Below are 16,284 nucleotides of genomic sequence, written 5' to 3'. Positions count from 1 at the left end.
ATGGCACACTCCTTTATTAAAAACAGTGACATTGATTTTTAGTCAGATACATTAAATGTCCCCATTTCTACTGATTTCTTTGGTGTCAAGTTCACATGGCAATTGCTAGGTTGGTCTGTGTTTGTCATTTCTACTGACCCATCCATACCTATACACCAAAATAATAAATATAATAATAACAAATTTTATGGTGCTACCGTTCTCAAGAGTTGAAAAGAGTGAAGTTTTTGTTTTGCTTTGCTTTAAAAATAAGCCTCCATCACAAAGAGAAACACAGGTTGATTCACAGTCTGTGTATTTATATTTGCTGGAGATTCAGTGGTAGGAGAACAGAGAAGTGGAGAGTACCTGATCAGGGAGAAAAAGTGAAAGAGAGGTCTTATATTTTATCCTCATGTGAATATAGATACCTCGTTTTTTGTTTTTTGTTTGGAACAAGTGTAAGTCACATCTTAGGAACTTTGCTTCTGTAAAACCATTCTAATCAGATTACACATCCTAAATTTTACTTCAGTGTTCTAAACCTGAAACTTTGACCACACCTTTCCATTTCATCTCTGATGGTTTGGAAATGATATACAGTGGCAGTGGACTATAACCGATGATGGCCGTGCTCACAATTTTAAATCATACCTCTGTGTAGTCATATTTTAATCAAGGAATTGAAGACTTTTTAAAAAATAGTTTTGCTGCAGCATACTAACTAGTAGCTTTTGGAGCTTCAAGTTTTACAGTGACAGCATGGACTGACCCTGTTCAATTTATATAGTCTTATTTGCCATGTTACAGGAATTGCTGTCATTTGCTTCCTAGAATAACACAATGTTGTATAGTGTAGTAAGAAATAAAATTGTGTAGCAGGGAAAATACAACAGAGTAGCTACCAGAGTCAGATATTCTTCCTAAATATTATCTAAGAGTGATGGTAATATAGCATTACTAGAATTTGAATCCCATTTTCTGCTACTTAGTAGCTGTATAACCTGGGGCAAATTATATTCTCTCTGTGCCACATTTTTCTCATCTATAAGATGGGTGTAGTTATAGTACATACTACTTCACAGAGTTATTATAAGGTTTAAATGGGTTAGTATGTTAGAAGATTGCCTGATATTTTTGTGTTAGCTATTTTTTTTTTATTATTAGCTATTTTTATTATTACCAGCCCTCTCTCAGTCTTAGTGTATATTTCTGTTATAAAAGTTATGCCATTACATTATAAATGTTGATTTCCATGCCGTCTTCATCATTCTGTTAGCTCCAGGGTAGAGTCCATGTTTTATTTGCTTTGTATGTTTACCACAATGGGCCATGCAGAATGCATACCTAATGTAGTTGAATGAAGTTGAAAAGTGTGATCTATTATGTAAAATGCATATTACTTATTTGGTTCTTTTAAATAAACTTTCATTCTGATCTAGCCTTAGTTCATTGCTGTTTGATTTATTGACAGTTTTAAAAAAATGTTTTCAGTAACATGAATTCTTTCAGTAGATAAGCAATGATGTTTTAAATCACTATTATCAGAGTATATCACTTAATATCTCACTTCTTGTTTTCATCTTTTTTGCGGGGGTGGTGATGGTGGAAATAGTGCCTCAATGTGTCTGGAGAATAAATGTGGATATCCCTGAGGAAGCTAATCAGAATCTTTCATTTGGTGCTACTGAACGATGGTGGGAGCAGACGGATTTGACCAAACTAATCATATCAAACAATAAACTTCAGTCAATTACAGATGACCTCAGACTCCTGCCTGCACTGACTGTTCTTGATGTAAGTTGACTGATAATAAATACGTATCATTAGTTTAAGAGACTACAAAAGTAAATTTAGACTTCGATAAGCAGAAAACCTTCAAAGTTCAATTGGTAGAATGCAAGGGAAAAAAAGGCATAGCATAATGGTTAGAAGTGCAGAATCAGTGAAAACACCAGGGTTTAACTTCTAACTTTATCAACTTGAAAACAGTTTGAGTCTGTGAAGATAAAAACGTTCCCTTCTTCCTTTTCATATATATTTTTTTGTACGTGTTGGCAAAAAGCATACCATGAGTGCTGTTGTTAGTTCCTAAACCCCTCATCTCTCATTTGAAGTAAAAATTTCACCCAATGAGGTACATTTTTTTTTAACTGTAATATTTAAAATTGATGACTTATAGTTTCATGATTTCTGAACAGCAGTTTGGTCACGTTCAAACTCCTTTCATCTTCTATAGGCAGAACTAATTACCAGTAGTAGTCCAACTTGTTACCAGTGAGTTCAAATAACAGAATTATTGTTGAAGAATTTGGTCCAATACAAAATACAAATATTGTTAATTATAAGAGTGAGAATTTTGACTTTGTCTTTTAATGATTTTTAGATACATGATAATCAGTTGACATCCCTTCCTTCTGCTATAAGAGAGCTAGAAAATCTTCAGAAACTTAATGTCAGGTAAATTTTAAGCTTACTTATTTCTACTATTGCTATTTTAAGAATGTAAATCTAATATTCTTTAAATGTTTTTTCTAGCATAAGAAAACACCTTCATATTATCTCTGAAAGCATTTAAAGCAGAGTAAGAATTTTAAGTTTTAAATCACATATTATTTTTGGTTTTAGAATTCTCTACATGTTTTCTGGTCTTGTGAATTTAGGGCCGGTTGATTTTTTTAAAAAAATACTTTTTCTTTCATTTTTATGGAATACTTTTTAGTGGTTCTTATTTTAGAAAACATCTTTTTTGACATCTCAAATTTTAAGTTACATTCATCTTCTAAAAGACATCTAAGTGTTTTTGTTGATAATGAAAAATTTTGTAGTTTTTATATTAGTAGTTTTTAGACTTTTCCAAGGGTTCCTCGGGTTCCATGGATTTGCTTCTAATGCTATTATGGACAGGCACATCAAAGGCCAGGTGTCTAGGCTCTAGGTGACTGTTTCTGCCCCCAATACGCACTTAGATTTTCAATAAAGATTGACTTTGTCTTCTCTGTATTATACACTGGGGGATTAGGAAAGATTTTATTTAGGAAAAAAAAGGTTTAAATGCTTTAAACATAGTTTGAAAAACCTTGGCTTATAAAGTAGATATATTGCAGACCTAACAGTCAAATCTCAATGTCCTGGAGGTGAGTTAACTGGTTTGAGGGAAAACAGTCCCTCAAATAACAGTTCTCATTTGATGAAAAACTTCAAAGTACCATAAATCAGCAAAAATATCTGTACATAAAATGGTGCTAATTGTTTAGAACTGTCAGAACTTCTTTCCTTTCCAAGTCAGAGGTACACGCGTGGCCTGCAAAGGCAAGATCAGATAAGGCTGAGAAGAGAGGGAGCATGAAGTGGATGTGGCTTTAGTTTTAGATTCTAACACTTTGACCCAAAAGCCAAACCCATTTCCTTAGAGTCGATTCCGACTCATAGCAGCCCTGTAGGACAGAGCAGAACTGCCCCTTGGGTTTCCAGAGAGGGGCTGGTAGATTTGAACTGCCGACCTTTCGATTAGCAGATGTTGCTCTTAACCGCTGTGCCACCAGGACTGCCCAACTAGATCCCTATTAAAAATTTCAGCTAAGTGATAGACAGTAGTAAACAACTTGTAACGACTTTTAGTGGTTCTTATTTTAGAAGATATCTTGGCTTTTTTGTTCCAACTAACTGTATTTAATGTAATTTAGGGTCGTTGTAAGCCCACCCCGCCATGCCCCATTTTTTTTCCTGCTATTTGTGAACTGTATGTGGCATGAAAATAGAGGGTAGTTGATAGGTGAATAGTTAAGCTGGGATAAACCTAAAAACACATTCTGCAGTCTCTTAATTTTCATCCTCAGTGAATTGAGACTTCCCTTGAACCGGGGTGCTGAATATATTAACGAAGGGCTGAGTTTTTTGAAAAGTTAAGGCCAAGTACAAAAAATAATGAAGTGGCATATTACATCCAACTTGATATGCCATGTTCTAAAACAGAAATAGCTATTTGTGCCTTCAGTACTAAGTTTAGAACCTAATGCCTGCATAAAATGTGACTCCATTGTAGTGTGTATGTACATATGTTTTTGTCAAAATTCTAAAAGTCACATATGATTAAGAGTTTAGTTTGTTCTTTCACATTACACAAAAAATCAAGAATTGAGTATAAGCAACTGATCGCAAATTCACAAATTATTTCTGTTTGATTTAAAGCCTTTTTTTCTTCCCTCCCTCCCTTTCTTCTTTCATTTTTCTTTGAAATTATTAATTTGATTACTCTAGATTACCGTCATTTTCATGAGTGTATACTTTTGGGGTGTGAAGTTTGATAAGTACTTAAAAATTAGTAATCGTATTTCATTTCTTAAATGAGCCCATGTAGTTGGTTAGCAAAAATGCCTCTATGACTTTGATAAATATTGTATTGTCACCAAATTATTCAACTTTTATTTTATTAACCAATAGCCATAACAAACTGAAAATACTCCCAGAAGAAATTACAAATCTAAGAAACCTGAAGGGCCTGTATCTCCAGCATAATGAACTAACTTGCATACCAGAGGGATTTGAACAACTCTCCAGTTTAGAAGATTTAGTAAGTTGTGGTTTTCCAATTTTTATGTAATTTAGGGCTGGTGAGATTTCTCATCAGACTGAGGAATCAAATCCTAGGAACTTGGCCAGTTGAGTTTATAACTAGCTTATCAGAAACTTAATTTGAATTAGATTGCTAAATTAGCAATTTGAGATTTCTTGTTATTAAATCAATTTAAGTTTTAATTCAGGAATAGGGTTGGGGAAAGGGCAGTGAGGATGACTTTGTTATTCAGAGGCTTTTACAGCATAGCAGGGTAGAGGAAGTTGTCTTTAGCATATAGCAATTCTCTTTTCTATACCCAGTTTCATTTTCTCCCTTGAGGCATCTCTTGCCTTGTTTTCTGAGTACTACAAGGCCTGCCTTTTCTTCCCTATTTCCCAAAATGGCCACATTTCCTGGCAAAATTTTCATTTTGTTTCTATTAAATAGAAATAACTGTAAAGCAATAAAAATATTATTTCAATCATATTCTTAAGAATAATAGGAGCCCTGGTGGCACAGTAGTTAAGTGTTGGACTGCTAACTGGAAGGTTGGCAGTTTGAACCTACCAGCCACTTTGTGGGAGAAACATATGGCAGTCTGCTTCGATAAGGATTTACGTACAGTCTTAGAAATGCTGTGGGGCGGTTCTATGCTGTCGTATAGCGTTGCTGTTGTTGTTAGGCACCGTCAAGTTGGTTCCCACTCATAGTGACCCTGTGTACAACAGAACAAAACACTGCCCAGTCCTGTGCCATCCTCACAGTCATTGTTGTTCTTGAGTCCATTGTTGCGGCCACTGTGTCAGTCTGTCTCATTGAGGGTCTTCCTCTTTTTTGCTGACCCTCTACTTTGCAAAGCATGATGTCCTTCTCCAGGGACTGGTCCCTTCTGATAACATGTCCAAAGTATGTGAGACAGAGTCTCGCCATCCTTGCTTCTAAGAAGCGTTCTGGCTGTACTTCTTCCGAAAGAGATTTGTTTGTTCTCCTGGCAGTCCCTGGTATATTTGATATACTTCACCAGTACCGTAATTGAAACGCTTCAAATCTACTTTGGTCTTCCTTATTCACTGTCCAGCTTTCACATGCATATGAGGTGATTGAAAATACCATGGCTTGGGTCAGGCGCACCTTAGCCCTTAAACTGACATCTTTGCTTTTTAAACTTTAAAGGGGTCTTTTGTAGCAGGTTTGCTCAATGCAATGGGTCTTTTGATTTCTTGACTGCTGCTTCCATGGACATTGATTGTGGATCCAAGTAAAATGAAATCGTTGACAACTTCATGAGTTGTCATGAATAGGAATTGATTTGATGGCAATGGGTATCAAGAATGGGTATAAAAACAATAGACGCTTTACTTTGTGGTTTATTTATCTCAAGTAGTTTTTGTTCCCCTAATACATATAAGAAACTAAGGCTTATAAAAGAAAAGTAAGTTATATGAAGGCATGCAACTAAAAAATAACAAAGCCAGGATTTGAACATAAGTCATTTGGAGCCCATCATGTATCCTTTTTGTTTTCACTTAATCACAAAAAGAGTAGGATTCCACTATGTGGTATCCCCATCTAAAAGGCTTTAGCTGTATTATATGAAAAAGATTAATGATCTATGAAATTGTCAATGAGTGTAACTTATAAAACTCAACACCTTTGAAGTTGTCTTTTTTAATGTTGCCATTCCTTCAAAGTTCTGAAATGTGGAATACCCTTTAGAGAGATAGAGAGAAGAGAGATACCATTCAATTGACTGATTCATGACGCCCTCTTGTACAACAGAACAAAATGTTGTTTAATCCTAAGTCATCCTCGTGATTGCTGGAATGTTCAAGTCCGTTGTTGAGGTTATTGTGCCAAAAATCTCACCGAGGGCCTCCCTTGCTCTTGTTGGCCCTCTGCTTCACGCAAATGATGTCCTCTGCTAGCAATTGATCCCTCCTGATGACGTGCCCAAAGCAAGGAATACAGACAGTGCCTTTTTGTGATATATAAGGTTTGCATTGACTAATACTCGGTAGTAGATCATTAGGCCCTGCTTTCTAGTCGGTGTTAGTCCGGAAGCTCCATTGAAACCTGTCCATCATGGCTGACCTGGCTGGTATTTGAAATACCAAATACTGGTGGCATGGCTTCCAACATCATAGCGACATGCAAGCCACCACAGTATGATAAACTGATGGATGGGTGGTAGAAAATACCCCTTAGGGACGATTTATTTATTTATCTGTTAATTCATTCATTCTTTCTCTCTCTTTTTAAAGGATCTTTCCAGCAATCATCTTACAACTGTTCCTGTTAGTTTTTCTGCTCTGTCCAGTCTGGTGCGGCTCAATCTTTCCAGTAATCAGCTGAAGAGTTTGCCAGCAGAAATAAGTAGAATGAAAAGTAAATCTTCTTTATTTTTAAAAATATACAAATTTGAAATTGGTACTACTTACATTTAGAAAAATACTTTTTAACATAGTTACAGAGAAGTGATTGATTTTATGGTAATAAGTGCAAACAATAGCAACTAGTCAGATTTTTTCCAGACCATTATTATTTACCTGAGAAATCGATCAAGGTTTTGAGCCAGCCTTCCTTCATTCCTTTCTTCTACCCACATTCACCACGAAATTATTCCCCTTTCATCAGTGACAGTTTAGATAATGTTCGTATTTTATAGTGGTTATGTAATACAAATAGCCTCCTGTGGTCTATTGTAACAACGTGAAGAGATAGTCTTTTTTTATCTGAGGGCCCAGATTGTCAGCACTTACTGAAAAATTAAAATGTCAAAGTTTAGTGGATTTGTATAAGTTTACTGTCGAAGTATCGTATTCAAATTATTGTAGAACTGATATTAAGAGATTAAAAATTATTAAGGTACATTTTGGTTATTTTTAAGTAAATATACTTCATCATTTTTCTTAGAGTCCAAAACCGTAGTGATTTTTTGTGTAAAGGCCAATTGTTATTATCTCTTGGTTGATGGCTATACTCCGTGTCAGCTGTAGACTATCAATTTGCCTTACCTTTGTTTTTTGCTAGTCCTATGTAAGGTCGCTTCATTTTTTAAACCTTTCTTCTGTAGACGAAGCCATAGAAGTGATTTCCTGCAGTTGATTGCAAGATTATCATGGGGTGGATTTGTAAACTCTGTTGTTTTACTTTAGATTAATAGTTGTCATTTATGAGTAAATCTGTCATAAATTAAATCTGTCACAAAGCAGCTTTACCTGGGGAGCCTTTACCTGGATACCAACAATTAAAACTGCTTGTCTTTGCCATTTTTCAATAAAGATGCCAGAAACTACAGCTAAACATAAGACGTGATATCTAGAATGAGGATATAATATGAGAAGCATGGCCTTTTTTTCCCCCAAATAAATTGAGCAGTGATTTTTTGAGAGAGAAAACATATACAGAAATCAATAAAAATAAGTTTACAGCAGTTTTTATAATATACTTTATAATTAACGATAAGATGTTTTCTGTCCCTCAGCCATGACAGTGATAGTTTTAAGGTCTCATCATTAAGACATTTAGTTGTTATTTCACTACTAAGGACTAGGTTCTAAGAACAATGTCTTAGGTTTATATGGTCTTTTATAATGCAAAATGGTTTTATGTATACTATTTTACCATCACAAGGGATCTGTGAGTTTGTTGCGATCCTTATTATTTCCATTTTAAAGATTCATAAACCTGGGCTTAGAAATTACATAATAAATTATAGAGCTAGGTCTTGAATCCTTTTTACTCTATTCCCATTGTTCCTTCTAGTACATACTGCTTGTATTCTCAATCAATATTCTTAAATGCAAACAATTGCAAAAATTATAGTTTCTAACTTTATGATGAACTTTTCTTTATAAAATTTATTGGATTTGGAGTTGGTCAAATCATGATATTTTTCTCAATGCAAAGTCAAATAATATGTTATACTATTAGTTAAAAGTAATACTAAACTGCATTTGTTCAAAAGCAGTTAGGTACTTCAAATACTAAAAGAAGGCAGTATGTTAACCCAGACTTAGATTACATTAAAGTTGACAGATTTAGAGTATAGGGGAAAAATGTAAAATGCATATTCCTTATTCAAATTAGATGATTGAGAGTAATTTTGTGGAAAATATATGGTGGCTATGGTAAGTGACACCACTTTTCTATTAGTTTTTCGTACTGTGATGCTGGAAGCTTTGCCACCTGTATTTCAAATACTAGTAGGGTCACCCATGGTAGATAGGTTTCAGCGGAGCTTCCAGACTAAGACAGACTAGGAAGACAGACCTGGTGATCTACTTCTAATAAAATTGGCCAGGGAAAACCTTGTGTCTAGCAGTGGAACATTGTTTGATACAGTGCCAGAAGATGAGCCCTTCGAGTTGGAAGACACTCAAAATACAACTGGTGAAGAGCTGCTTCCTCAAAGTAGAGCTGACCTTAATGACATGGATGAAGTCAAGTTTTTGGGACCTTCATATGCTGATGTGGCACTACTCAAAATGAGAAGAAACAGCTGCAAACATCTGTTAATAATAGGAACGTGGAATGTACGAAGTATGAATCTAGGAAAATTGGAAGCCATCAAAATGAAATGGAATGTTTAAAAGATCGATATCCCAGGCATTAGTGAACTGAAAAGGACTGGTATTGGCCATTTTGAATCAGACAAATCACGTTGTCCACTATGCCAGGAATGGCAAATTGAAGAGGAATGGTGTCACATTCATCATCAAGAAGAATATGTCAAGATATATCCTGAAGTACGAGGCTGTCAGTGATATAGTGATATACATAAACCTACAAGGAAAACCACTTAATATAACTATTCAAATATATGCACCAACCACTAATGCCAAAGATGAAGGAATTAAGATTTTTACTAACTTCTGCAGTTTGAAATTGATCAAGCATACAATCATGATGTGTTGATAATTACTGGTGATTGGAACGTGAAAGGTAGAAACACAAAGAAAGATCGGTAATTAGAAAACATGGCTTTGGTGATTGAAACAATGCTGCAGATCGCATGATGGAATTTTGCAAGACCAACGACTTATTCATTGCAAGTAACTTTTTCAACTGTGTAAACTATAACTATGCATGTGGACCTCACCAGATGGAATACACAGGAATCAATTCAACTACATCTGTGGAAAGAGAGGATGAAGAAGCTCAATGTCATCAGGCAGAACAACAAGGAGCTGACTGCAGGACAACCATCAATTGCTCATATGTAAGTTCAAGTTAAAGCTGAAGAAAATTAAAACAAGTGCACAAGAAAGTATGATCTTGAGTATATCCCATCTTAATTTAGACACCATCTTAAGAATAGATTTGATGCATCGAACACTAATGACCAAAAACCAGACAAGTTGTGAGAAGACATCAGAAACATCACACATGAAGAAAGCAAAAGGTCATTAAAAAGACAGGGAAAAAAGAGAAGACCAAAATGGATGTCAGAAGAGATTCTGAAACTTGCTCTTGAACATAGAGTAGCTAAAGCGAATGGAAGAAATGATGAAGTAAAAGAGCTGAACAGATGATTCAAAGGGCAGCTCAAGAAAACGAAGTAAAGTATTATAATGAAATGTACAAAGATCTGGAGTTAGAATATCAAAAGGGAAGAACACATATGATATTTCTTAGAGAACTGAAGAAAAAATTCAAGCCTCAAGTTGCGATGTTGAAGGATTCTGTGGGCAAAATATTGAATGATATAGGAAGCATCAAAAGAAGATGGAAGGAATGCACAGAGTCAGATTGTACAAAAAAGAATTGGTTGATGTTCAGCCATTTCAGGAGATAGCATATGATTAATAGTTGTTGGTATTGAAGGAAGAAGTCCAAGCTGCACTGAAGCCACTGGAGAGCTGCAAGAATTGACGGGTTACCAACAGATATATTTCAGCAAACAGATGCAACGGTGGAAGCACTCACTAGTCTATGCCAAGAAATTTGGAAGAGAGCTACCTGGCCAACCGACTGGAAAAGATCCATATTTGTGCCCATCCCGAAGAAAGGTGATGCAACAGAATTTGAAAATTGCTGAACAGCGCTATTAATATCACAAACAGTCTTGCTGAAGATAATTCAAAAACAGTTGCTGTAGTACATTAACAGGAAACTGCCAGAAATTCAAGCTGGATTCAGAAGAGGACGTGGAATGAGGGATGTCAGATAGATGTTGGCTAAAAGTAGAGAATATCAGAAAGATGTTTACCTCCTGTTTTATTGACTAGAAGAAGGCATTTGACTGTACAGATAACAACAAATTATGGATAACATTGTAAAGAATGGGAATTCCAAAACATTTAATTGTGCTCATTCGGAACCTATACATAGACCAAGAGGCAGTTGTCTGAACAGAATAAGGGGATACTGCATGGTTTAAAATCAGGAAAGTATGCATCAGGGTCATATCCTTTCACCATAATAATAATATAATAATCCAAGAAGCTGGACTGTATGAAGAAGAATGTAGCTTCAGGATTGGAGGAAAACTCATTAACAGCCTGGGATATGCAGATAAAACAACCTTGCTTGCTGAAAGAGAAGACTTGAAGCACTTACAGATGAAAATCAAAGACTGCAGTCTTCAGTATGGATTGCACCTCAGCATAAAACAAAAACAGAAACCCTCACAACTGGACCAATAAGCAACATCGTGATAAATCGGAGAAAATATTAAAGTTGTCAAGGATTTCATTTTACTTGGCTCCCTAGTCAACACTAATGGAAGCAGCAGTCAAGAAGTGAAGTGATGTATTGCACTGAGCAAATCTGCTGCAAAAGAGCTCTTTAAAGTGTTAAAAAGCAAAGATGTCACCTTGAGGACTAAGATGCACCTGACCTAAGCTATGATATTTTCAATTGCCTCATATGCATACGAAATCTGGACAATGAATGAAGAAGACTGAAGAAGAGTTGAAGTATTTGAAATTTGGTGTTGGCAGAGAATATTGACTATACTGTGGACTGCAAGAACAATGAACAAATCTGTCTTGGAAAAGGAGAGCCAGAATGCTCCTTATGTGCGAGGATGGCGAGACTTTGTCTCAAGTATTTTGGACAAGTTATCAGGAGGGGCCAGTTCCTGGAGAAGGACATGATGCTTTGCAAAGTAGTAGGTCAGTGAAAAAGAAGAAGACCCCCAACAAGATGGATTGCCTGTAACAATGGACTGTAACATAGCAATGACTGTGAGGATGGCGTGAAATGAGGCAGTGTTTTGCTCTGTTGTACATAGGGTTGCTATGAGTTGGAATCAACTCGACCGCACCTAATAATGTAGCAACATTAATTTAGGAATCTGTGATATGGATTAGGGAGAAAACTACTTATTGAAGTCATAAGAGAAGGAATACCTTTACTCTTTTTCCATTTTTATTTTGTGTTCTGCCTTTAAGAAAGATCCACAAGGTAAGGACATTCTATTTGAGCTATAGTAGACAGTCTCTTCGAGAGTGTTAGTTTAGGCATTAGGGAAAGCATGTAATTAAAATAAAGGAAGGAAGTAAGACAGGGAAGGAGGAAGATCATATGGAAAGATGGAAGAATGGACAATGCACAGAAATCCAATGCTTTTTGGCAGAAAGTCAACTTGCCTGGAAATACAGATGTTTCTAAGCTACTACTAGCCAGAGTTACTAGACATCGATTTATACAACTAGTGTGCATGTGTGTTTATGTGTCTCCAGCTACATTAAATTTTTTCATTTTAAAGATGCATAATAACTGAGAGAATAATATTTCAGACTGTATAGTTTATACATTTCAAAATACTTTAACAGAGTACTGGAGTCCTTTATTTTTAAATCTACTGCAAAGATGACCTGGACTATTAAATATTAATTTTAGTATCATTATTTCTCTGTAAGTATAATTAAATGTAAAAATACTTATTTTATGTTTATTTAGTTTGATGGTATTGTGGTACTGTTGTATTCCTGATTATTAGCAGTATACAGTGGCATAAGTTCATAAATCCTTCTTGATTACTTGCACAATCTTAGAAGGTGTATATGACCATAGGCCATTATTTTTTCTCTATTAAAGTATTTTTATTTTCCATTAATTATCTATTACAGAGTTAAAGCATTTGGATTGCAATTCAAATCTCTTGGAAACTATACCTTCTGAATTGGCTGGCATGGAATCACTAGAATTGCTTTATTTGCGGAGGAATAAATTACATTCCCTGCCACAGTTTCCTTCTTGTAGACTACTGAAGGTACTAGTTAGTTGATTATTAAGTTACTGTATATTTTTCAAAAGTTAATTATGAAAATGAAATTTTTAAAGTTAATCTTGTTTAACTTTGGGAATATGTATTAGTTATATGTACTGTATTTTTTTTATCATAGTATTTTTAAGAATTTTACTAAAAGTATGATATTAAGAAAAGCTCTTGTGGCAGAATGGTTAAAGCACTTGGCTGTTAACCAAAATGTTGGTGGTTCAAACCCATCAGCTACTCTGTGAGAGAAAGATGTGGCAGTCTACTTCTGTAAAGATTTACATCTTTGGAAACCTTATGGAGCAGTTCTACTCTGTCGTGTAGGGTTGCTATGAGTTGGAACTGACTAGACAGTGGTGGGTTTGTTTGGCTGGAATATTAATGGCACTATTAGTAATAGTTATTTTTAAAAGAAATTATTAACTTAAGAATAGGAAATTGCCCATTTGGCTGATATTTGTTCTGATGAGTAGTTTATAAGTGGAGAAATTGTTGATGATACAATTAAAATGGTAAGTTGGGCCCATACTCTAGGGGACCTGGAATACCAGTAAGGAATATGTATCTAATTCTATAAGTGGTCACCTCTTACATTTACCTGATCATAAGCAGGTCTGTTTAAAATCAATTGCTTTCCTTTGTTTTTGAGTATATAGCACTAATATTGTCTTCTAACTTTGCTGTGCTTTGCTTTCTTTCATATATACCTTTATGCATCAGTGTCAAAAGAGTTTCTTTTAAACAAAATGATGACCAACCAAAAACCAAACCCAGTGCCATAGAGTCTATTCCGAATCATAGCGACCCTATAGGACAGAGTAGAACTGCCCCATAGAGTTTCCAAGGAGTGCCTGGCGGATTCGAACTGCCGACCCTTTGGTTAGCAGCCATAGCACTTAACCACTACACCGCCAGGGTTTGCCAAAATGATGACAGTGAATAAAAACTGAATAAGTTATCCTTTACAGAGTTTAATGATCAGTCTGATAATAATAGATTCTGTTAATGGGAAATCATTATAATTTTCAATAAGTAATAAAATGTTGAATAACAAATTGGTATAAAATAAAATAAAATAACTTTTTAACTGATAGTGTCTTATTTTGAAATTTTAATTTCTCATCAATATAGTTCTTGGATTTGTAGCTTTTTAAATTCTGTACATGACCACTAAATCATTTCCCTTCTCTGCCCTGGTTTGTAAGCTTGAAATTTGTACCAGATTAAACCTTTAATGATTTTTAAGTTGCCAGGAATTCCTGATTTTTTTTTGTCGTATTTCTTTAGCTGTAAGATAGCTTTAATGTTATTGAAAATTTAAGCACAGTAGTAATTAGGAAGTTTTTTTTTTTTTTTTCCCCGTGTGTTTTGAATGATTTGAAATTAAGAGTATGAACGATTCATTTTTTATTACCTGGTATAAAATTGAATACAGGAATACATCTAACTGATCTTTGGTTTTTTAGGAATTGCACGTAGGTGAAAATCAGATTGAAATGTTAGGGGCAGAACACCTTAAACATCTGAATTCTATCCTTGTGCTAGAGTTGAGGGATAACAAATTGAAATCTGTTCCTGATGAAATCACACTACTGCAGTCTTTGGAAAGGCTTGACCTAAGCAACAATGATATTAGTAGGTAAGTTTAAAGGTCAAATGAATAAAAATGCTGCCTGTATTCGATTATAATTTATAAGTTAAAATAGTTCTAAAAAGTATGCAGAGACCTCTTTTTTTAAATTGAATTCTATAAATATATGTTGTATGTTTACATGTACAGACATAAAAGATTAATTAGATTTTGTCCTTGGTAGCTAGCTTAATATGCTACTAGAATAAGATATATTTACAAGTTACTTTAACCCACTAGAACATAAACTCTAGGAAGGCTAATTTTTATCTGTTTTTGCTACTCTATCTCCATCTCTTAGATCAGTGCCTGGCGCATAGAAGATGTTTGATAAATACTTGTTGAATTTATTAAGTGAATATAAAGCCATAAAAGAGATATAAAATGCTTTGGGGGCTTACTTGAGAGGAATCAGGAAAGACTTCATGGAAGAAGTAATATTTTTGGACCATCTTTAGGGCTGGGACTAGGATGAGTCAGGTTAATTGCCTACAGCACGAAAATTGCGAAGGCATCACTCTCAGGGTTGTCTCTCTCCCTAGTCCGCAGAATGGTAATCTTTAAAAGATGATAAGGATTTGCAAATGCAGAGGTAAGGTGGTGAGAATGATCTACTAGATCCACTCTGTAGGGGGAAGCAGCACAAACAAAGCTTTAGGAGTTCAGAAAATTGCAGGGTATATTAAGAGAGGAGCAAGCAGTCGAGGTGAACTGGTAAATAGGGTGCAAATAGGGAGGTTGTGAAAATTTAGGGCTTGAAAGGTAAGTTGAAGTCATATGGAAAAGACCCTTGAAATGCTTGTGAAGAGAGTTTTCATTAGTTAAGAACTAGGGAGCTTTTGAAAGACTATGAACAGAGCCAACTTGATCATCTCATTAAAAAAAATAAATCTGGTGGTAGTGGGTTGCATACATTGAATTGGGGTGGTTTTGTAGGTGGGAAATCTAAATAAAACTTTATTAAATCGACCTAATAATATGTATCACTACAAGAGAAAAGACCTGGCAATCTGCTTCCATAAAGATTGCGGCCTCGAAAACCCTATGGGGCAGTTCTACTTGGTCATATAAGGTTGCTCTGAGTCGGAATTGACTCACGGCACACAACAACAACAAAGCTGTTCACTGTCATAAAATTTAGTCAAAAAGACAGCTAGGTCAGGAGACATTCCACTATCATGGTTCATAATATTCTCTAAATGCTAGGGAAAAACTGGCTCCAGTATCCTTTAAATTCCATGCCTGAAAACCACTGCTGCATATATATTTTGTATTTTGTAGTCAACTGTTAATTGAAGCTTTAAAAGCATATATGAAATGTATAAATTTAAGATGTATAATAAAATACACTGTTGACCCTAAAAATAATATTTATCACTAAGAAGTACTTGTTATATCCAATTCACTACATTGACAGCTTTGCAGATTTATTTCTTATGTGATGAGGACCTGTACTGTGGTGACAAGGAGAATGGAAAGAAGAGCACACATGTGAGAGGCATGATGACTTAGAATAAGTAGCAATTTTGCAACCGATTGGCTGTGTTGCAGATGGGGGGCAGGAGGGTAGTGATCAAAGAATCATAAAAAATTATATAACCGTAATATTTAGAGGTGGAATTATTTTACTGTTACAAAAATTAAACTCAGACTTACGCAGGTTTTGAGCTTGGATGCCAGAAAGGTAGAGTGCTATTCACAGAAGGAGAAAAGTTAGGCAAGGCAGAGTTTTTTTGCGTGTATATATGAATAAATATATTTTTTAATCAGAATTGTTTTCACACTGTACATATTGGATATGTTGTCTTGACCATAGCTTTGAATACTCCTATAGCAGCCAGTCTTTTCACTCACCCTTATGTATGACAGCATTAGTAATTGACCTGGATG

At 35.1% G+C, this 16,284-nt stretch overlaps 1 protein-coding gene across 2 annotated transcripts in view; it reads left to right on the top strand.

Annotated features, from left to right (window-relative positions):
* LRRC40 (leucine rich repeat containing 40) overlaps window positions 1–16,284 on the top strand; it is a 73,846-nt gene that overhangs the window by 8,774 nt on the left and 48,788 nt on the right. For both annotated transcript variants that reach the window (XM_049879556.1, XM_049879555.1), the window contains exons 2-7: window positions 1,595–1,776; window positions 2,366–2,439; window positions 4,423–4,552; window positions 6,799–6,922; window positions 12,616–12,758; window positions 14,231–14,403. In XM_049879556.1, coding sequence (XP_049735513.1) covers window positions 1,595–1,776; window positions 2,366–2,439; window positions 4,423–4,552; window positions 6,799–6,922; window positions 12,616–12,758; window positions 14,231–14,403 — 826 coding nt within the window. The remainder of the gene's footprint in view (window positions 1–1,594; window positions 1,777–2,365; window positions 2,440–4,422; window positions 4,553–6,798; window positions 6,923–12,615; window positions 12,759–14,230; window positions 14,404–16,284) is intronic.

Source organism: Elephas maximus, chromosome 3 (genome assembly GCF_024166365.1).
Source record: "Elephas maximus indicus isolate mEleMax1 chromosome 3, mEleMax1 primary haplotype, whole genome shotgun sequence".
Classification (NCBI taxonomy): Eukaryota; Metazoa; Chordata; class Mammalia; order Proboscidea; family Elephantidae; genus Elephas; species Elephas maximus.
The sequence above is the reverse complement of the archived record's forward strand: the minus strand, read 5'-3'. Positions and strand labels throughout refer to the sequence as shown.